General features: G+C 38.2%; 1 protein-coding gene across 5 annotated transcripts in view; it reads right to left on the bottom strand.

The window, feature by feature from the left end:
• Window positions 1-525: 525 nt before the first annotated feature.
• AP4E1 (adaptor related protein complex 4 subunit epsilon 1) overlaps window positions 526-23,716 on the bottom strand; it is a 65,973-nt gene continuing 42,782 nt past the window's right edge. For 3 of the 5 annotated variants that reach the window (XM_073211846.1, XM_073211848.1, XM_073211850.1), the window contains 5 exons: window positions 20,195-20,453; window positions 7,586-8,143; window positions 6,105-6,295; window positions 4,470-4,627; window positions 526-3,607 (listed from right to left, as the gene is read on the bottom strand). In XM_073211846.1, coding sequence (XP_073067947.1) covers window positions 3,447-3,607; window positions 4,470-4,627; window positions 6,105-6,295; window positions 7,586-8,143; window positions 20,195-20,453 — 1,327 coding nt within the window. In that variant the 3' untranslated portion in view covers window positions 526-3,446. The remainder of the gene's footprint in view (window positions 3,608-4,469; window positions 4,628-6,104; window positions 6,296-7,585; window positions 8,144-20,194; window positions 20,454-23,716) is intronic. The other 2 variants (XM_073211847.1, XM_073211849.1) reach the window with 2 other exon arrangements.

Below are 23,716 nucleotides of genomic sequence, written 5' to 3'. Positions count from 1 at the left end.
TCAGGGCCTCAAAAATGGGGCTTCAAATCTCAGAACTTTTTTCCTGCTATACAAGTAGCCAAGAAGAAGCTAAATCAGTGAGACTTTAATGCCATTTCTAATCTAGCTTTGTGCTTTAGGCTACACAATGCAGAGACGACCAGGAGACTCAGTCTTTGGTCACTGAGCCTCCATCTGACTTACCTTATTTCTTGCATTGTGAGGCAACTGCAAGGAGAGGACATTATAGAAACAGAACACTCCGCTTTGAATGTTCTGGTCAAGCTAGGATGAAAGCAGGGAATATGCACAGGCGCCTGAGGATCAATCCATGCTCTAAGCTGTTTAAAGCCTACAAAGTGCTCTCTGAACATCATACAGGAACAGCAATATCTTTACTTTTAACAAATTAGACCAGATTCTTGGGGGCTGTAATGAGACTCTTTTCATCCATTCCAATTGCTTCTGCTCTTTTCAGCTAATGCCTATCAAATTACTGAATGTCATTATTTTTCAGCTATTTGAATAATAAAAAATAAAGAACAGTATAGATCACTTTGTATTTATTACATGTTTAAATGAATTTTTTCAAATTACAGAATTCAACTCCAAAATAAGGTAATTAATGCCTGTTATTCACTTGTATTTTTCCTTCCTAATATTTTAACACAGCAAAACATCTTAAAGACGTGTCTAGGTTCAGTACACTTTCAGTGGCTCATAATCATAAAAGACCACATTTATCAATAAGAAACAAGACAAAGAGCTCAATATTTTAAAGTATTACTAACATAAAATAAAGGAAAAAATAAAATACTGCATTTTCACCACAATTGTTTTGGTAGATGACAGTACAGTATTGTTTAAAATAATGCTCTTCCTCAGCCTACGCTGTGGCATGCTTGGCACTTAGCACTTGGTAACTGCTCAGCTTATCTACACTTCCCTTAGAAGGACTCTTGCTCAGGATCCGCTTTCCCAAGCCTGACCTGCCTGCCTCCACACGGACTATGCTGGTGGGAGCCTGATCCTTCTTCCTTCACCTGTTCTTAAGGCTTTCCTGTCTTGTCTGCCTTTATTCTACCCAATTCACACCTGCTGCCGCCTGCACTGTCAGGGCAGATGCCCAGGACAGAACTCACACAGTTGGGTAGCACACCCACCACCGCTTTTACTCCAGATGCTGACCTTTCACTTGGCTAAATTATGACTATAAGGTAGAGATGACCCATCCACAAAAATATCTACAATGTAAAAAAAGATGGTGGTGCCTGACTTAGAACTTAAAACATTGAGTTAGTTTAGGCAGAATATAACTGCTGTGATATTCTTTAAAATCTACTCTGTCTTACTATTACTATTTGTTTTTAAAACCATAAAAATATAAAAATTGTAAACATTCCACTGAACATTTCAGTATAAACCTTGCTACCCTAATTTTTATTTAGTGGGTTCAGAAAAAACAAGAGTGACACCACATTCCCTCTAGAAGACCCCATGCTCCCAGGCCTAACCTGCCATTACCTATCTTCCACCATTACACAGTTTTGTCAGCCAAGCATTTCTTTCATGACAACCTGCTGCCACTCATGAATACCCTTGCAACACAGTAGCACAGCAGCTCATTGTAATCTCTCCCAAAGAGCTGCCCATCTGCCTGCTGGGCACCTTATTCCCACTGCTCCCCACCTGACCCAGCTTTGGCGATCACCCAAACACACACAAGTAAGGACACAAAAACCTGGAGCACCTTCTTTGCCACACACTGCATTCCTCCACAAAGTGAGAAGGCACTTCCTGTCTCTTTGTCAGATAATAGCAGAATCAGGTGGGCCAGGGGGTTCTGCTAACAGAGGTAGGAATAACGCGGAAGCTGATGAGTCTAGCCACCAGGGTCCACACTCCCAGTGACAGCACATTCCCTTCACCATGGCACTGTTGGGAGCTTGAAGATGAATCTGATCTTCTGATCTTCTACTGAAAAGGAGAGACCTATACAGGAAATCCCAGTCACTTATCATTGCTCTTGTAGCAAGGTTTTACGGTGTTATGTTTTTAAAGGCATGAAATCACTAGGTATTACATTTGTTTTAAATCAGTAACTTAAAGATTAACTTTTAAAAACACTGCTTTTGTTTTTAGGGAGGAATACACTAGACACAAATGACTAATGAAACCTACCAGCTCTAGGGAATCCCTTTAGCATCTTTATCAGCTATGATTAATGATAACTTAAATTAGAATTCCACACCTGGGTGACAAAAAGTACCGATTAACCAGAGTATTAACGGCAATGACTTAAAATTATATTATCCAAATAGTTTCCATGGTGAAGTGTCAGAAAAAGTGAAATAAGAAATATTTTCCACAGCACCATAGGTTTTATAAAATACTATTTCAGTTTTTAACATTAATATACAATCTCAAAATTCCAGTCCATCATTCATATTAGGCTTACCCTCTTCTTTCACTGATAATAGTTCTGACAGAAGCCAAACAGGGACAGCTATAACATGAAAATAATATATTGTACTGAAGACCCTGTATGATCCACTTAGTCACGGCTTCAGCTGTATCCATGGGGAGTATTGTATTTAAAGGCCAGGAAGGATGGTTTTGTCATTTACACTCTAATTACAAATTTTAAGTTGTCAAAGGACCCAAGCGGTAACTGACTAAGATATCTGCCATAACTAGAAAGTCCTTTTACATCTGTGTGCTTTACTATTGTGTGCTCTTATAGAGTTTTGTTTCTGTATGATAATATTATGTAAATAACTGAATTTTTAAAATAAGAATGAAGTGATTCACTCTAAATTCTGAATTTAATAACAAATGCAAGTGGAAAACAAATTTTGTAGCCAAATTATATGCAATTATTTGTAAAAGCTGTATCAGAGATTGCATCCCCCCAATATCTAGCATGCTCACAGATCTCCTGAACTGTTAGTGTGTGCTGTGCCAACTTAGTTCAACACTAATCTAAGCTAAACATACTTGAAAGTAATGACTTCCTACCAAAAAGCATACACTGCACTCCAAAGCCAAATATGAATTAGGTTTGGGATTATCAATTCCATGTCTCGTCTCTAACAATGCAGAGAACTGAGTCTTGGCTTTACCACCAATCAGGTAGCATTAGAGTATATTTGCTATAAAATCACTTATAACAAAATAAATATTTTCAGTCCCTCTACACCAAGTGATATATAAATCAATAGCAGTTTATAACATTAGCTTAGGTCACTTTTTGGGACCTAAACATACTGTACAATCCTGAGTAAAAAGTTAAGGATACAGTTTTTGGGGGAAGTTTCTTGATCAGGAATAAAGAAAACACATTAAAACAATAGTTTGTAATAATCCCTATTTCATCAGCAGTACCATGAGTACTTTTTACTTTGGTAAATAAATTTATCTATGTAAACCATTTATTTTGATGCAGTAAAATATAAGCACAGCTGCTGCTAGGATCCCTCCATCACCTTTTGACATTGATACAGTAAATAGTCAGGAAGAGTAGAGCAGGAAGATCTGAACCACAGGGCTAATACATCACCATGAACTCGGAAATGTAGCAAGCAGGGGATGGATGGAAGCAGCTGACAAGCCAACAGCCCTTCATTACCTATAACAAAAGGAGAATTAAAAATCCTTTAATACAAAAGGACTTTCATAGACATTTCTCCAAAGATACCAAGTGGCCAATAAGCACATAAAAAGATATTCAACAACACTGGTCATTAAGGAAATGCAAATTAAAACCACAGTGAAATACTACTTCACACCCATTAAGATGGCAAATATAAAATAAATAAATAAAGCTATTGATGAGGATGTGAAGAAATTATCATTTTGCATTGCTACTGGGAATGTAAATGGAATAGTTACTATGGAAAACGATATGGCAATTTCTCCAAAAATTAAATAGTTACTATATGATCCAGCAATTCTAGTTCTGGGTATATAACCAAAAGAACTGAAAGCTGGGACCTGAACACAGATATTTGTACACCCATATTCACAACAGCATTATTCACAACAGACAAAAGGTGGAAGCAATCCAAATGTCCATTGACAGATGAATGGATAAACAAAACCTGGTGTATGGAATGGTATTGAGTCTTTAAAAGGAAGGAAATTTTGATGCATGTTACAAGATGGATCAACCTTGAAGACATTATGCTAAGTGAAATAAGCTGAACAGTGTTTGCCAGGAGCTGGAGAGAGGGGGATGGGAAGTTTGTGTTTAACAGGTACAGAGTTTTAGTTAGCAAGAAGGAAAATCTCTGCAGATGACGGTGGCAATGGCTGTACAACAACATGAATACACACTTACCTAATAAAGTCTGAACAACATTTTCATCAGGAAGATACTCATAACAGGAAATGTAACTCTAACAAATCTGACACTTGTAAAGGTTGATTTGTGTTCTAACTGTGAGAAAGTCCCTATAAATTCAGGATTGCCTTTTCATAACTCTACGAACCTATAATTTCAACAACATGAAGTCTTAGTTCCTGTTGCAGGGTCCTCAGGACAGAAGGCAGAGCAGCTTGAGATTCTGACATTTTTACATTTTGCTTCACATCATTTGCGTAGGACAACCAGAGTTTGCCAAAGTTTTCAGTTGAGATTTTCAATGGTCTGAAAATAATTTTTAAAATTAGATTTATGTCCAAAAGAATGGAAGTATTCTAAACAAATAAACAAATACATTTCAAATAACTACTGGGAAGAAACATAATTATTGTAAATCTAGGGCCTACAATATTTAGGTTTTTAAACCTAGTAAGTAGAATGTTTACCATCACCCTCCAACGTGATGAAAATACTGAAGGCAGGGGCTATCACTAAAGTGCAAATGTCTTTTCAATAAATCACCCAGTTCTCCCCTTTTCTTAGTATTAATCACTTCAGTAAAATTTTACCAAGTAACGTCAGGAATCACTCAAATATAAAACTTCTCTTTCACGCATACTTTGGATTTGGGAATGAGACACTCTATCAAACACATATACAAGAGTATGAATACAAAGACCCAGCACCTTAAGTAAATTAAGACCAAGAGACAGAATTTTAACAAATGTACTTTTGAGATGTTCATGAGACTGAAGATCAAATAGTTAATACTGGGTATCTCTAGGGGTAGAATTATAAGAAATTTTCATATTTTACTTGTATTTTTCAATAGCATTTGAATTTTTTTAAAACTATGTGTTGGTTTTATGATTCAGAAAATATTTTTTAAAAACAGAGGATTTTATTAATAATCACTGAAGAACTATTTGTATTATATAATGGTCACCATGGGATATACCTTCATAATCACTGAATTTAAGTCTGTGAAGGCTGGATTCTATCTTCTAATGCACCATGGGCATATTTACATACTCTGACTGACTAAGACATGCTTTTACTAAAACATTTTAAAGACTAGCAAAAATTACAGCAGTAGAGTGTGTGGAGGTTAAAAAAATGTTTACAGTTTCATTGATATTCTGTATCCTTGGTCCAGGCATCTTCATTTTAAAAGATGTTTTAGTACAGTACAATATATCCATAAAACTAAATGACAGTAGAGGAGTTAATAGACTGCTTTCAATTATTTTGGTAACACTGTAGTGCCTGGTATAACACAACTTACTGTATGTCTAATAAATGTTTAATGACTTTGTTGAGTAGTTCTCTTTCAGATCTCTAAAGCTTAATGAACAGATTTTATGAAATAATTAATCAAATAAAAGAAATACAAATGAGAGAAACTTGGAAAAGCTTAAAAAAAAAAGCCATGCAGAATCACTGAAGTTCCTTCAGTTTAAACAGTAATACCACTTTCAGAAATTTTCCAAGATCACTAACCAACCCCATCCTAAATTGGGTCCCTTATTATAACTACTCATTGTACCATTTACTTCCTCACATAGCACAATTCAAATTATACATGCATTTACATGACTACTCAATTATCTCCTCCCTAGACTGATGCTCTCTAAGGGTAGGGACTGTACCTCGTTTTGAATTAGCAGAGCACTCAGCATAGAGCTTCTGCCTAGAGAAAAGGCCTAATACGTATTTGCTGAAAGAATGAATAACCTGAATTAAAATTCCAGAAAATATTTACCTAATGAAATCTAATAGTGATAAGTTTACTGAAAATTCAAGCTGAACAGAATGAGTGTCCATCATTTGGTAATTTATAAAACCAGTAAGACTGCCTTCTGTAAAAGGTTTTTCCATCTGCACACTATACTGAAAGTTTTTGGTGCTTTCTGCTTCTCTTACAGGCAAGCAGCATCCAGGTTGCTCAGTGATCTGTAAGCAAAAATAAAAAAAAGTGTTCCAGAAGGGGTCAATACAGACTATTGTATGAATACCAATTTTCTATTAAAGTTAAGTGGTACAAAAGCACACCACTGTGAGACATTAATAACAAACCACATTATGAAAGTGACTGACAACTTCACTTGAGAAAAATCCACTGGCAGAGATAACTAAAAAATAATAGTACGCAGGTCAAAACTATGTAATAAATGGCATTAAAATGAAAACTCTATAAATAAATTTAACACCAAAAAAGTTACTTAACTCTAATCCTGTGGTTCTCAATCCTTGTTAGGGCACCCAGATTTTTAGGACTAGGAAAGTTAAAAAAAAAAAATACAGGTGTCTTTCCTTCTTACGCTATATCCTTAATTCAAGCTCTGGCAGTAAAGCTCAGACAATGGGATTGGATTTTTTTAAGTTCCACAGGTGATTCTAATGCACATCTAGGTCAGGAACTTCCCTGGTCAGTGGCCCCATTAGTTCATAGAACGATCTGATCTGGTTTTGTGGAATACTGATCTACTGGTCAAATCTCTTTACAACTCCACCAAGGACATCCACACAATAACGCAACTAAGCATACATGCAGAAATCACAACAGCAGTCTGCTGGGAGCTGGGGAGCAACCCAACTGATGCCTGAGCACTCAGTACATAATAATCAATCAGTGAGAGAAAAAGGCAATAGACAGCAAACACATTTATCTTTCAATATTCTTACTCCTTGATGTTCTGCTTTGTTAACTTGAGGATTTTGTCTCAGTGTGTATGGCAAAAGTGAATGAGACATTTGAAGAGTTCAGGTTAACAGAAAAGACACAGTGAAAACAACACATGTGCCATGTACTGTTGTAAGCATTTTTAGATATTAACTCACAGCAACAGGAACACACTATCAATACCTTCATTTCCTATGAGAGGAAATTCAAAGCCACAGAAGTTACATAACCCGACGACATAACATAGCTAATAAACAGCAGAAGCAAGATTTAAAGCCAAGCAGTCTGAGTCAAAAGTCTACATTTTTAACTGCTATGCTCCATAGAAACTTACTTTTGTATTTATGACCTTTTCCAACACAATCTTTATTATGTTTCCTTGTCTCTTTTGAATAATTTGTCCCTACTAAAAATAAAAAAACCTGTCTCATCTTTACTTTTTTTATTGAAGAGGAAAGGATATGGAAGAAATTTATAAACCATCAGAAGAGCCAACAGCAGAAACAGAAAGTAAACATTGTCCATTTAAGGCAGAAAAAAGAAACCACTTACTGTCTTACCTGGAAATTTTCTGCAGGAGCAATTTCTAAGTTAGCACTTTTCAATTCCGAACCACTCTTATTAGAAACTAACCAGACAATCAATAAACAATCCTCCTTCCAAATTTTGTAAGAAGATACTGATACGGTTTCATTATTACAGACCTCTACAACATCCGAATACATGTGCTCAGTAGTATCTTCCAACAAGGAAGAAGCTAAAGAGATTTCACTGGCAACAGAGGCTGCAGTGGCTTGAGGAGGGTGAAAAATTTCCATGTTATCAGCAAACAAAGAAGGTTTAGGTGTAGAGAGGCTGCAATTTGCAAGTTTCTCAACCAAGGGCAGTTCTGTGAGTGACTCAGAATCCAAAAGTTCTGAATTAAGAGAAAATGTACTTAATTCTTTGTCTTCTCTATCCTGCAAAGTATTCAAACAATAATCTTCGCAAATTGCACTTGATGAAGAACTAAAGGAAGGACAGCTCATATTATGAGCACTGATTGTTTCTTCACTTTTGGTTTCCTTGACTTTTGATTTCCTTCTGAACTTGTGAGAGACAGTATCTGCTTTTCCCAGCTGCAAAAGTAAAACAATAATATAAAAATAAATCATTCAACTAGTATGAGTTTTAAACATTTCTCTGTAATTTCAAATGAGCAATCTGCTAACTTGCTACAGTTCTATCTATAAAACACAGATTAACATAGAATCAGAGATGAATAATATATTAAACCCTAAAATTCTGACAGCTACATAATTTTAAACCATTAGCTAAATCTTATTTCTCATTAAAAACACATAAAATCAATCAGAAAAAGAAATAAGGTCAAAAAGTCAATCGTGAATAATTCTAAAAACTTGTTAGATTTCAGAATACCAAAGTACAAAACTGAACAAACCAAGACCAGGGAGAAACCTAGCCATTTATTGAGTTTCTAGAGTTGTCCTGCAGAAGTTAAGATACCCTCAAATACAGCAAAGGCTCAAACTCCGGTTCTGTAATCTATAATAATCATGATTCTTCGGTTGGTGTGTTAATGAATGGGAAAAAAACTAGTTTTACCTCGAGTCATCTGGCAGTGGCTGACACACACACAGCGGGAGAGAATTCTTTAAGTGACTAGTGACATTTGCTACAGACTCAGGAGACGGGAATGGCAGATCTGCCATCCTTGAGCTAACCCTCCTGAGGAATGGTCTCTGAATCTCTGTAAGAAGAGTGATGGCTCAAGTGTCCCCGTGGCTCACAAAGTTCTACCTAGAATCCATGCAGCAGATTGGCATGCTCTATGAGCATGTCTCCATCTTCCTGGGGGCCTTAACAGTGGGTGGCCCCCTTCACATGATTCTAGTTAACCAGAATTCTAGGTCCCCTCTACACCCACTCAAGTCCCTCAAGTTCTAACAAGTCTTCCAACTCTTAGCAGTTGAGTTTATCTTATCTTTCAACTCAGAAGTCATTAAGAAAGAACTAACGTTCTATTAAAACAAAAACAAACACAAGTGAGGAAGGGTGGGTGGAGTGGGTGAAGAACTTCATTTCCAGTAGCTGTGGAACTCAAGCGAGCTGTGTTAGACTTTTGGATACCATTCCTTAGGTCACTGATGCTCTGGCTTTATTTTTGTTGGTTGGTTGTTTGGCCTTTTTTCGTGTGCTTTATTTTGGATATTTTCTTTTTTTTTATCTTCAAGTTTAATGATCTTTTCTTCTGTTCTAATTTGCTGCTAGTTAGAAGCTACATAAGCCAGAAGACACTGGAGTGAAATCTTTGTTCAAACACTTATAAAGAAAAGAAACCATCAACCTAGAATTTCATTACCCAGAGAAAATATCCTTTAAAAAATCAAGGTGGGGGGGCAGAGCCAGGATGGTGGCGTGAGTAGAGCAGTGGAAATCTCCTCCCAAAAACACATAGAGCTATGAAAACATAACAAAGAAAAATCTTCCTAAAATAGAGACCTCAGGACACAGGACAACATCCAGACCACATCCACACCTGCAAGAACCCAGCGCCTTGCGAAGGATGTAAAATACAAGCCCCGGCCCGGCAGGATCTGAGCACCCCTCCCCCCGGCTCCCGGCGGGTGGAAAGAAACCGGAGCGGTTTTTTTTTTTTTTTTTTTGGCGAGTGCTTTTTGGAAGCCTTAAAGGGACAGGGACCCCGGTGCTAGGGAGGCAGGGTGGCGGGACCGGTGAGCAGGTGCCTGGGACCAGCGCCTGAGGACAAAGAATATCCCACGTTTTTCACTGCGGGACCTGTGGGCGGGTGCCTGAGACCGGCGCCTGAGGACGGATGAAATCGCGCGTTTTTCCCCTTTTTTTTTTTCTCTTTTTGGCGAGCGCTTTTTAGAAGCCTTAAAGGGACAGGGGCCCCGGTGCTAGGGAGGCAGGGCGGCGGGACTGGTGAGCGGGTGCCTGGGACCGGCGCCTGAGGACAAAGAATATCGCGCGTTTTTCCCTGCGGGACCGGTGCGCGGGTGCTTTTTGGAAGCCTTGAAGGGACAGGGACCCTGGTGCTAGGGAGGCAGGGCAGCAGGACCAGTGAGCGGGTGCCTGGGACCGACATCTGAGGACAAAAAAAAATCGCGTGTTTTTTCTTTTTTGTGTGTGTGTGTGTTCCCTCTCTCATTGGTGCTGTTGTTGTTTTGATTTCGAGAGTGCTTTTTGGAAGTCATAAAGGGGCAGGACAGGTCACTTAGACCAGAGGCAGGGAATCTGGGGATCTCTAGGCACTCTAACCCCCTGGGCAGCAGGGAGCACAGAGGCCCCTTACGGACATAAATAGCCTCCCGGCCGCTCCCCCTTCAACGGGGCTCCACCATTTTGGAGGAGCAACCCCAGCCAGGACAAGCCCACAGCAACAGCAGAGATAAACCCCATAGCAACCGGGCAGGAAGCAGAAGCCCTGTCTGCACACAGCTGCCCAGCACAAGCCACTAGAGGTCGCTATACTCCCAGGAGAGGAAGGCCACAAACCAACAAGAAGGGAAGCCCTTCCAGTGGTCACTTGTACCAGCTCTGCAAACTATCTCTATCACCATGAAAAGACAAAACTACAGGCAGACAAAGATCACAGAGACAACACCTGAGAAGGAGACAGACCTAACCAGTCCTCCTGAAAAAGAATTCAAAATAAAAATCATGAACATGTTGATAGAGATGCAGAGAAAAATGCAAGAGCAATGGGATGAGATGCAGAGAAAAATGCAAAAGCAGTGGGATGAAGTCCGGAGGGAGATCACAGATGTCAGGAAGGAGATCACAGAAGTGAAACAATCCCTGGAAGGATTTATAAGGAGAATGGATAAGATGCAAGAGGCCACTGAAGGAATAGAAGCCAGAGAACAGGAACGTATAGAAGCTGACATAGAGAGAGATAAAAGGATCTCCAGGAATGATACAACACTAAGAGAACTATGTGACCAAGCCAAAATGAATAATATTCGTATTATAGGGATACCAGAAGAAAAGAACGAGGAAAAGGGATAGAAAGTCTCTTTGAAGAAATAATTGCTGAAAACTTCCCCAAACTGGGGGAGGAAATAATCGAACAGACCACGGAATTACACAGAACCCCCAACAGAAAGGATCCATGGAGAACAACACCAAGACACATAGTAATTAAAATGGCAAGGATCATGGACAAGGAAACAGTTTTAAAGGCAGCTAGAGAGAAAAAGGTCACCTATAAAGGAAAACCCATCAGGCTAACATCAGACTTCTTGACAGAAACCCTACAGGCCAGAAGAGAATGGCATGATATACTTAATGCAATGAAACAGAAGGGCCTTGAACCAAGGATACTGTATCCAGCACGACTATCATTTAAATACGATGGCGGGATTAAACAATTCCCAGACAAGCAAAAGCTGAGGGAATTTGCTTCCCACAAACCACCTCTACAGGGCATCCTACAGGGACTGCTCTAGATGGGAGCACCCCTAAAAAGAGCACAGAACAAAACACACAACATATGAAGAATGGAGGAGGAGGAATAAGAAGGGAGAGAAGAAAAGAATCTCCAGACAGTGTATATAACAGCTCAATAAGCGAGCTAAGTTAGGCAGTAAGATACTAAAGAAGCTAACCTTGAACCTTTGGTAACCACAAATCTAAAGCCTGAAATGGAAATAAGTACATATCTCTCAATAGTCACCCTAAATGTAAATGGACTTAATACACCAATCAAAAGACACAGAGTAATAGAATGGGTAAAAAAGCAAGACCCATCTATATGCTGCTTACAAGAAACTCACCTTAAACCCAAAGATAAGCATAGACTAAAAGTCAAGGGATGGAAAAACATATTTCAGGCAAACAACAGTGAGAAGAAAGCAGGGGTTGCAGTACTAATATCAGACAAAATAGACTTCAAAACAAAGAAAGTCACAAGAGATAAAGAAGGATACTACATAATGATAAAGGGCTCAGTCCAACAAGAGGATATAACCATTCTAAATATATATGCACCCAATACAGGAGCACCAGCATATGTGAAGCAAATACTAACAGAACTAAAGAGGGAAATAGACTGCAATGCATTCATTTTAGGAGACTTCAACACACCACTCACCCCAAAGGATAGATCCACCGGGCAGAATATAAGTAAGGACACACAGGCACTGAACAACACACTAGAACAGATGGACCTAATAGACATCTATAGAACTCTACATCCAAAAGCAACAGGATATACATTCTTCTCAAGTGCACATGGAACATTCTCCAGAATAGACCACATACTAGCTCACAAAAAGAGCCTCAGTAAATTCCAAAAGATTGAAATTCTACCAACCAATTTTTCAGACCACAAAGGTATAAAACTAGAAATAAATTCTACAAAGAAAACAAATAGGCTCACAAACACATGGAGGCTTAACAACATGCTACTAAATAATCAATGGATCAATGAACAAATCAAAATAGAGATCAAGGAATATATAGAAACAAATGACAACAACAACACTAAGCCCCAACTTCTGTGGTACGCAGCAAAGGCAGTCTTAAGAGGAAAGTATATAGCAATCCAGGCACACTTAAAGAAGGAAGAACAATTCCAAATGAATAGTCTAACATCACAATTATCGAAACTGGAATAAGAAGAACAAATGAGGCCTAAAGTCAGCAGAAGGAGGGACATAATAAAGATCAGAGAAAAAATAAACAAAATTGAGAAGAATAAAACAATAGCAAAAATCAACGAAACCAAGAGCTGGTTCTTTGAGAAAATAAACAAAATAGATAAGCCTCTAGCCAAACTTATTAAGAGAAAAAGAGAATCAACACAAATCAACATAATCAGAAATGAGAATGGAAAAATCACGACAGACTCCACAGAAATACAAAGAATTATTAAAGACTACTATGAAAACCTATATGCCAACAAGCTGGAAAACCTAGAAGAAATGGACAACTTCCTAGAAAAATACAACCTCCCAAGACTGACCAAGGAAGAAACACAAAAGTTAAACAAACCAATTACGAGCAAAGAAATTGAAACGGTAATCAAAAAACTACCCAAGAACAAAACCCCGGGGCCGGACGGACTTACCTCGGAATTTTATCAGACACACAGACAAGACATAATACCCATTCTCCTTAAAGTGTCCCAAAAAATAGAAGAAGAGGGAATACTCCCAAACTCATTCTATGAAGCCAACATCACCCTAATACCAAAACCAGGCAAAGACCCCACCAAAAAAGAAAATTACAGACCAATATCCCTGATGAATGTAGATGCAAAAATACTCAATAAAATATTAGCAAACAGAATTCAACAGTATATCAAAAGGATCATACACCATGACCAAGTGGGGTTCATCCCAGGGATGAAAGGATGGTACAACATTCGAAAATCCATCAACATCATCTACCACATCAACAAAAAGAAAGACAAAAACCACATGATCATCTCCATAGATGCTGAAAAAGCATTTGACAAAATTCAACATCCATTCATGATAAAAACTCCCAGCAAAATGGGAATAGAGGGCAAGTACCTCAACATAATAAAGGCCATATATGATAAAACCCACAGCCAGCATTATACTGAACAGCGAGAAGCTGAAAGCATTTCCACTGAGATCTGGAACCAGACAGGGATGCCCACTCTCCCCACTGTTATTTAACATAGTACTGGAGGTCCTAGCCACGGCAATCAGACAAAACAAAGAAATACAAGGAATCCAGATTGGTAAAGAAGAAGTTAAACTGTCACTATTTGCAGATGATATGATACTGTACATAAAAAACCCTAAAGACTCCACTCCAAAACTACTAGAACTGATATCGGAATACAGCAAAGTTGCAGGATACAAAATTAACACACAGAAATCTGTAGCTTTCCTATACACTAACAATGAACCAATAGAAAGAGAAATCAGGAAAACAATTCCATTCACCATTGCATCAAAAAGAATAAAATACCTAGGAATAAACCTAACCAAAGAAGTGAAAGACTTATACTCTGAAAACTACAACTCACTCTTAAGAGAAATTAAAGGGGACACTATTAAATGGAAACTCATCCCATGCTCATGGCTAGGAAGAATTAATATCGTCAAAATGGCCATCCTGCCCAAAGCAATATACAGATTTGATGCAATCCCTCTCAAATTACCAGCAACATTCTTCAATGAATTGGAACAAATAATTCAAAAATTCATATGGAAACAACAAAGACCCCGAATAGCCAAAGCAATCCTGAAAAAGAAGAATAAAGTAGGGGGGATCTCACTCCCCAACTTCAAGCTCTACTACAAAGCCATAGTAATCAAGACAATTTGGTACTGGCACAAGAACAGAGCCACAGACCAGTGGAACAGATTAGAGACCCCAGAAATTAACCCAAACATGTATGGTCGATTAATATTTGATAAAGGAGCCATGGACATACAATGGCAAAATGACAGTCTCTTCAACAGATGGTGCTGGCAAAACTGGACAGCTACATGTAGGAGAATGAAACTGGACCATTGTCTAACCCCATATACAAAGGTAAACTCAAAATGGATCAAAGACCTGAATGTAAGTCATGAAACCATTAAACTCTTGGAAAAAAACATAGGCAAAAACCTCTTAGACATAAACATGAGTGACCTCTTCTTGAACATATCTCCCCGGGCAAGGAAAACAACAGCAAAAATGAGCAAGTGGGACTACATTAAGCTGAAAAGCTTCTGTACAGCGAAAGACACCATCAATAGAACAACAAAAACCCCTACAGAATGGGAGAGTATATTTGAAAATGACAGATCCGATAAAGGCTTGACGTCCAGAATATATAAAGAGCTCACACGCCTCAACAAACAAAAAACAAATAACTCAATTAAAAAATGGGCAGAGGAACTGAACAGACAGTTCTCTAAAAAAGAAATACAGATGGCCAAGAGACACATGAAAAGATGCTCCACATCGCTAATTATCAGAGAAATGCAAATTAAAACTACAATGAGGTATCACCTCACACCAGTAAGGATAGCTGCCATCCAAAAGACAAACAACAACAAATGTTGGCGAGGCTGTGGAGAAAGGGGAACCCTCCTACACTGCTGGTGGGAATGTAAATTAGTTCAACCATTGTGGAAAGCAGTATGGAGGTTCATCAAAATGCTCAAAACAGACCTACCATTTGACCCAGGAATTCCACTCCTAGGAATTTACCCTAAGAACGCAGCAATCAAGTTTGAGAAAGACAGATGCACCCCTATGTTTATCGCAGCACTATTTACAATAGCCAAGAATTGGAAGCAACCTAAGTGTCCATCAGTAGATGAATGGATAAAGAAGATGTGGTACATATACACAATGGAATACTACTGAGCCATAAGAAGTGGAAAAATCCAACCATTTGCAGCAACATGGATGGAGCTGGAGAGTATTATGCTCAGTGAAATAAGCCAAGCGGAAAAAGAGAAATACCAAATGATTCCACTCATCTGAGGAGTATAGGAACAAAGAAAAACTGAAGGAACAAAACAGCAGCGGAATTACAGAACCCAAAAATGGACTAACAGGTACCAAAGGGAAAGGAACTGGGGAGGATGGGTGGGCAGGGAGGGATAAGGGGGGGGGAATAAGAAGGGGGGTATTAAGATTAGCATGCATGGGGGGAAGGGAGAAAGGGGAGGGTGGGCTGCACAACACAGAGAGGACACGTAGTGACTCTACAACATTTTGCTAAGCTGATGGACAGTAACCGTAATGTGGTTGTTAGGGTGACCTGATATAGGGGAGAGCATAGTAAACATAGTATTCTTCATGTACGTGCAGATCAAAAATTAAAAAAAAAAAAAGAAAGAAAGAAAGAAAGAAAGAAAAGGGGGATTACTCCTTGATAGGATAAAACTATTGGTAAATCAAAGATCAAAGCGTGCTTTAAATATCCTTAATGTTGATCACTTAAAGGGTGTCAGATGATCAGCTATGGAGGTACTCTTTTCTGATAATATTCCTTTCTCTTAATAAAAAAAAAAAAAAAAGCAGTTACTGTGTGCTGACCTCCAATGAGTTCTGCACAGTCGTATAGAGGGCATGTCAAAGTGTGGGCAAAAGGTCTGTTTGTTTCTATGCAGAAGATCAAGGCCTAGCTTGGATACCCAGAAAATGAACTAAGATACGATATGAGGAGGAGCTTCCGGCATCAGCACTCTCTGGAGGACTTGTGCCGGGGGATGATCATCAAAAAGCTTCCACAGGGATCCGGACGATGTTGCGGTTTTGGCTGCATCCAGCCCACCGTCTCCTGGACTTGCCATAGGAATGAGGAGGGAGATGTCTAGGCTGGCATGTTCATACAGTGAGACAACGTATTTGACCGGATCTGTACTGTTGGAACTCAACCAGGAGTTGGGAGGGGTGCAAGTTGTAGCACTCCAAAATCTTATGACTATAGACTATCTACGGTTAAAAGAACATATGGGATGTGAACAGATCCCAGAAATGGGCTGCTTTAATTTGTCTGACTTCTCTCAGACTGTTCAAGTACAGTTGGACAATATCCATCATATCATAGACAAATTTTCACAAATGCCTAGGGTGCCTAAATGGTTTTCTTGGCTTCACTGGAGATGGATGGTAATTATAGATTTGCTTTGTTTATGTCACCGTATTCCTATTATGTCAATATGTGTGTGCAAATTAGATAGTAGTTTAAAACCTATACATACTTAAGGTACTCTACAAGAAGATATGTCAAAGAAATAATCAATCCTCCCATGTTTCCTTCCATATGCTACATCTATAGCTTTTCTTCTTCCTTCCTAATTACAATCCTTAAATAGAATTCGTGCCTCATATCGAATTTACCGAGTATCATAATTCCTCCAGGTGGTAAAGATACCTCGAGACAAGTGCTGGGCATAGAAGCCACAGGGCATAAATCTGCAAAGAAGTAAAAAGCTAACCTTTACAAACAATATGGCTTCTCTCTCACTTACCAACTTTACATTTCCCTGTATGGCCCCGGAAGATGACTGGTTAGCCAGAGACGGGTAAGATTCCTCGAGGGAGGAACAACCTAAGACAGGCACAGTCGCAGGGGGCCATCAGGTGAGAATTTGGGGATCAACAGAGGTGAGGCTCAGAACCTCACCCCCCCTGCTTTGAGAGAAATCTTCTGCATCCGTGGATGTTTTGCTGCCCTTGTCTAGCCTGGATTAATACTTAGTCCATAGGCACACACCTGATCATCTGATCATCTACATTTGCCCTCTTATAGCACTAAACTATGTTTTCTACCTTTATCTTGCATCTACCTACCACTTCAGCATTTTATTAAAAATAAAAATAATAAAAATAATAAAGGGAGAAATGTGGGATCAACATATAAATCAAGTACAAAAATCAAACGAATATTCATATTTGACCTGATTGTTTATAGGTCATAATGTGTGATCAAAACCGAAAGTTTCTGTGATGAATGCCCTTGTACTGTTCACCATGTAAGAATTTATTCACTATGTAAGAATTCGTTCACCATGTAAGAACTTGTTCGTTATGCTTCAGAAGATTGGAGACTGACGAGAATTAGGCTTGAGATGGTGAAGGCACAGTCGCAGGGGGGCCATCAGGTGAGAAATTGGGGATCAATAGAGGTGAGGCTTAGAACCTCCCCCACCTGTTCTGAGAGAAATCTTCTGCATACGTGGATGTTTTATTGCCCTTGTCTAGCTTGGATTAACACATAGTGTACAGGCACACACCTGATCATCTACATTTGCTCTCTTACAACACTAAACTATGTTTTCTACCTTTATCTTGTATCTACCTACCACTTCAGCATTTTATTAAAAATAATAATAATAAAGAGAGAAATGTGGTATCCACATATAAATCAAGTATAAAAATTCAATGAATATTCGTATTTGAACTGACTGTTTATAGTTCATAATGCATGAGCAAAACCGAAAGCTTCTGTGATGACTGCCCTTGTAATGTTTACCATGTAACTTATTCACTATGTAAGAATTTGTACTCCATGTAAGAACTTGTTTGTTATGCTTCAGAAGATTGGAGACTGACAAAAATTAGGCTTGGGGTGGATTAAGGATTGTGCATTGAGCATTGACCCCCCTATACAGAATTTTATTGTTGTTAACAACCATTTGATCAATAAATATGAGAGATGCCCTCACAAAAAAAATATATATATATATGTATATATATATATATATATACACACACACTTCCAATTGTAAAATAAATAAGTAACCGGGATGTAATGTATAGCATAAGGAATATAGTCAAAATACTGTAACAAGTTGGTATGGTGATAGCTGGTACCTAGAATTATCATGTACATAAATGTTTAATCACTGTGTTGTACACCTGAAACTAATGTAATACTGTGTGTCAACTAACCTTCAATAAAAATAATTATCTAAAAAAAAAAAATCAAGGTGAAATAAAAGATAAAGGTGGGAGAAAAAGAAACTTGATTCATACAGTAAACAATTTAAAATTAAATGAACTCAAAGTGGACCACAGACCTAAAAATTAAGCTAAAGTGAAATATATCAACATAGCCTTGATCTATATAACTGAAAACCTCGAATACTAGAAAAATTGGAAGAGAATAGGATTGCTAGAGAAAAGCAGCCATCCGAAAGGATGCATGATACAGATGGAGCATATCCAGTCAGTGCCAATCCTGTCTGCCTTGCCCTAGTGACCAAAGAAAATCTGGGATGGAGGGGTACTTCAGGGTCCTATAAACTTAAAACAGTGAAATACACTCCAGTTTTTCTTGACTATTTCAGTGATAGCCAGGGAGAAAAGCAAGGGAGTATCACAAAAAGGATTTAGCATAACTTAAATGGAGAAACACACTAGTTACATTTCTGATTTCAAGCCCACCGCAAAATACTCTGGAGATTAACTTGCTTTCCTAAATGTTCTCCTAAGAAAGACTCTACCTGAAAGCTATGCCCTCTGCCAAGAAGGCAGGAATCCTTCAGCACCAGCAGTGAGGTTCACAGATCAGAGCTCCACAGAGTGGGTGCCCTCTGACACTTGATGCACTGAGAACTTGCCCCATCAGTGCCAGAACACCCACTGGTACCCTCACCACAGCCTGCTGGAACAATGCAAAGACCCAACAGCAGTCACTCTGCTGCGGAACTGTAAATGTTGACTGAGACCGCATTGAGATATGTTCTTATTAACATTTGTAGGCTGAATTTGTTTTTTCTTAGAAGTGACTATCAAGTCTGACAGAAATGGGGTCTGGAAAAGAGAGAAACACTGGCAGAGTGCTGCTTAGTGTCTGGCCTAGTGTGGTCAGAAATGGAGGGAAAATTTCACCCAGGCAGAGGAGGGTGAAAGAACTGAGATGATGTAAAACTTAAAAAAAATGAAGCTCTAATCACAGTTTTGCACTAGGCATGTTCATCAGCCCACCACACGAAAACTTAGATGAAATTCTACAGATGCTCAAAAATAGAACCTATCCTTCACTCCAATTTTTCATTCTTTTACTGTAAGAATAATATATCAGCATAGAAGTTTTGAAAATCATCATAATCATAATCCCTGAATATCATTTTCATTTTTGTATAATTCCTTTCAGTTTCTTATCTTCTTAATAATTATAAATAGTAATTAACTTTATATTATGCTTTTTTGCTCAATATGTCATTTTTTATTTTACAATGCAGTATTTATTTTTTAATGGTTGGGTAATACTCTGAGCTATGTACCCAATTCACCTACTGTTAGACACTTAAATTGATTCCTCTTTTTTACTATTAAAAATACGATTTTGAGAAGTACTTTTTCCATAGGCATATTAATACTGTTGAGCTATTATTATTGACAATATTTTCATCAAGCCCTTCCCAATTGAGAACTGTCATATCCACCCACAGGGGTAAGAATACCCATGGTCATACTTGTAACTTTATTTGGACCCTGACCCTTGCCCTAAGGTGACTGGATGAAAAAGACATCTGACTCAAGCTAAGCTGATCAGATTTCTCTTATAGAAACATAAAGTGTCACTGCCGGCTCAACCTGGGGAAGCCATTTCCCAGCATGTATACAGATGACAGCCAAGAGTTTTGGTATGGCTAGTTTTTTGTACAAAACAGGACACACAGATTCTCAGCAGAATATAACTGATTACTTACCAAACTGATGGTACTTTCTGATCCTAGCCCAACAAATAACGATGATGCCAGCAGCTGCTTTTCTTTATCCTCTTTAGATTGGGCAAGGACATGAGATTGATCCCTGTTTGTTATAGTTTGATCTATATTTTCCATCATTTTACTCTCTTGAGGAATAGATGGAGCTTCAGTTTCATCACCAGTTTTGCCTTCCTTCTTGGGAAGATAGCCCTCTTTCCCCCACAATTTCTTTATTCCTTCCAGTTTCAAGCTATTTGTCCTAAGGAGATTGACAATGAAATCAAGTCAATTTAAATAACTGCTAAGTAGTTACTTTCTTGAGGCATTTTTAAAAATACATCACTGCCATAGCCTTTTAGAAACAGCTTTCATATTAGACTCTATATGCTGGAAGTAAATCTTTATCTCTAGATTTTATTCTAGTTACAGCTAGCCTCCCCCACACCCTCCAGCCGAAGGATTAGGGCAACAGAACTCTAGACTTAGTTAAAATTTTCAGATCATTTAATTGCTTGAATAAATTGTCCAAAAATAGTACTGTAAATTAGCTCCCTTCCCTTTGACTTAAAAAATTTCTTTTTAATTCTGATGGGTTAAAGACCAGAAATGACTCTTAAGTTTCTTAACTCTAATCACTTAATGAAGTTAACTCTACATTAGTTCACTAAATAAAATGCTGTCAAAAGCAAAAAACAAAAAACATTCAAATCCACTTTTAATATAAACTTCCTTTTAATCCAAAATGTTTTCCTAATGTGAACACTAGCTACACTTTCAACTATTATAACTGTACTTTTATTTTAAAAGTAAGACTTTGGTAAAAGCATGAAGGTTAGGAGTTTTTTATACCTGACCCTTTTATACCTGAGATGAAGAAGAATTAAAGTAGTGATAAAATTTGGACTCACCTACTGTTGTCCCAAAAGTTACAACTGTGAATCTGGAGTGACTATCATAATCATAAGTGCAGAGTGAAACAGCCAAAGACTGCCTCTATTGTTTTCATATGAGAACTATGTATCCTTGCTTATTTAAGCATCCCTGTCAAGGTCCAAAATAGCATTTTTAAAATCTGTATTAAAAAATAGGCAGATCATGAAATGAATCTAAAAGAAAGACTCAGAAATATTCATACTCATGAGTATTCCCTTCTGGTTTGTTGGAATCATGATCTATTTGATTTTCTGTGTTATGCCATAAATGAAAACAGGTAGCTATACTTTTTATGAGTGAAGAACTAATGCTATTAAGTACTAACTGGCTGAAAGAAAATCTGAATGTTAATAAAGAATGCCCAACAAGGAATTAGTCCATTCCTCTTAAATGAATTTTACTGCTGAATGTTCCTTTACAAATATCTTCATTTATCCCTCTTTTTTAGATACCAAGAGTTTTCTAACAAGGTTTTTTAAAATAAAAACTGTTAGCTATCTGTCAAATCTCTTAGAAGAAAACTGGGTGCCTTTGCAAAGGCAGATCCAAAAATGGTCAACGGAACCACTACAATGACCCTCAGCATCTATAGCATGCTCAGCGGCAGCAGCCTAAAGGGATTCATGAATGCCCACAACACAGTTACAGTGTTTCTGTAATGCCATTTACCAGAATATATCTTTTAATTATTAAGGAAAAGAAAAGGCAAATCTCCAAGTTTTACTAGCAAATGATTAAATACTAGTTTAAAAAAAAAAAGGCAGGTGTGCTGAGGACTGAGATGCTCCGTCAGATTCCCTTTCAATAAAGGACTTGCTGCCCCATCTGCTGGGAATGCAGCCCCCTCAGGGATCGCTTTAGTGGCAGAGGGCCACCTCACCAAAGATTGCACCCCTTCCTGGGAGAGCCCACATACAGTGACTGGTGAACAGAAGTACAGAGTCCTGGCCACCCATCTTGGCCCAACTCAGGACAACTCTCAAGGGCCACTTAGCTTCGGGGATCCCAACAGGGTCAGCAGAGGCTGTCGCTGGCACTGCATTGCACTGTGACCTCTTCCTCTGCCCAAACCTGCTTCTTCCCCTTCCTCCCATAGGGCACTCCCAAAGGCACTCCGTAAGATTCTTCATGCTAAATGCCATCTGGGAATGGCCTTCCCAGGGAACCCAACACAACAACATGAAAAATGGCAAAGAAGAAGAAAGCCTAAAAGGAGCCACAAGCTATCTTAAAGGATTTTCTGGCTTATTTCATCTGCATACATGCCTATTACCAATGTATTTTCTGTCATGCATTACATATAGATAGTCTAAAAAGCAGAATAAATAAGAGTAGCAGAGGGCCATTTCATATACAAAATATGCCTCTTTATGATATGACAAATATTGTAAAAGAAGTCTTTTTAAATATAGCCATCTTTGCCTGGATTTTGACAATAATTTTAACAATAATAATTTGTGGTTTTATATGGTATATATAGCTTTATATTGTTTTTAATCAGACCCTTCAAAAACAGGTGTAAATGCTGGCCAAGCAACCTTCAAAAGATTAGGGATATACTTTAATTCAGCTCTAAAGAATTCCCACTGAGGTATGGTGCTGCCACCTAATAGGGAGTAAGGTAAGAAATTATAAATTGGGTTTGCTACTACCTTATTCTCAGTTTGCCACAGACTGCAGAACACTGTCTCCTCTCTAGAGGTGATTTACCTCACCAACTACCACACAGGCTCCTAATCTCAAATAATGAGTGAGCTGTAGTCCCCTTTGGAAAGAAATTTTAAATTTACACTTCATGTTCTATTTTGTGATAATACAGCATACATACAATCCCTTAGCAGCTCTGCAAGATGTTATTTCTCTGAGGGTAGTACATGTGTGTGTATGATTTACAAGGCACTGTCAAGTCTCCCAGATCCTAGTTCAATACTAAAAAAGCAGATGCTGTCATCTGTTGTGCAGGTGAAAGGGACTAAATCGCCTCGCTGGGTTTGGAGGGTTCCTGTCTCTCCTTCCCTTGCCTCTCTGGTTCCTGTCTGGAGCACTTAATTGCTATCCCCTTCACCAACACAAACTGTATCTGTTCCCCATGCTAGGAACAGCAAAATTAAATGTCTAGGAAAGCAGAGGGCATCAACAGAGCAGGAAAAAGAAGCTAAGAAAGAGAATTTGAACTCAGGCCATTTTATTCAGCATATCCTTCTACATTCCTCATGATCTACATGTCATTCTTCTGATAAATACTTTGTCATTTTTTCACTGGAAGACTGACAAATGCAAATATGGACATAAAATAAGGTGACTGACTCTTTAATGAACATATGAGAACTCAAAATTCAAATGTCATCTTTCAAAGTTGTCACCTTTGAGATTTTATTGCATTTATTACAATGCTGCCATTACTGTTTTTGAACTCTTTTAGAAGAAGCTCCTTTACAAACAAGAAAGTCATTTTCATTCCTTCATGTCATATCAGTATACTGACCAAGGCTATCCAGATTGATCACTAACTTGGTAAATTCAGCCTTTGGGTAACAATTAAACAATGATATTATTACTAATAGTAGCAGCTGCCATTTATCAATTACT

Source organism: Manis javanica, chromosome 8 (assembly GCF_040802235.1).
Source record: "Manis javanica isolate MJ-LG chromosome 8, MJ_LKY, whole genome shotgun sequence".
NCBI classification, from domain to species: domain Eukaryota; kingdom Metazoa; phylum Chordata; class Mammalia; order Pholidota; family Manidae; genus Manis; species Manis javanica.
The sequence above is the reverse complement of the archived record's forward strand: the minus strand, read 5'-3'. Positions and strand labels throughout refer to the sequence as shown.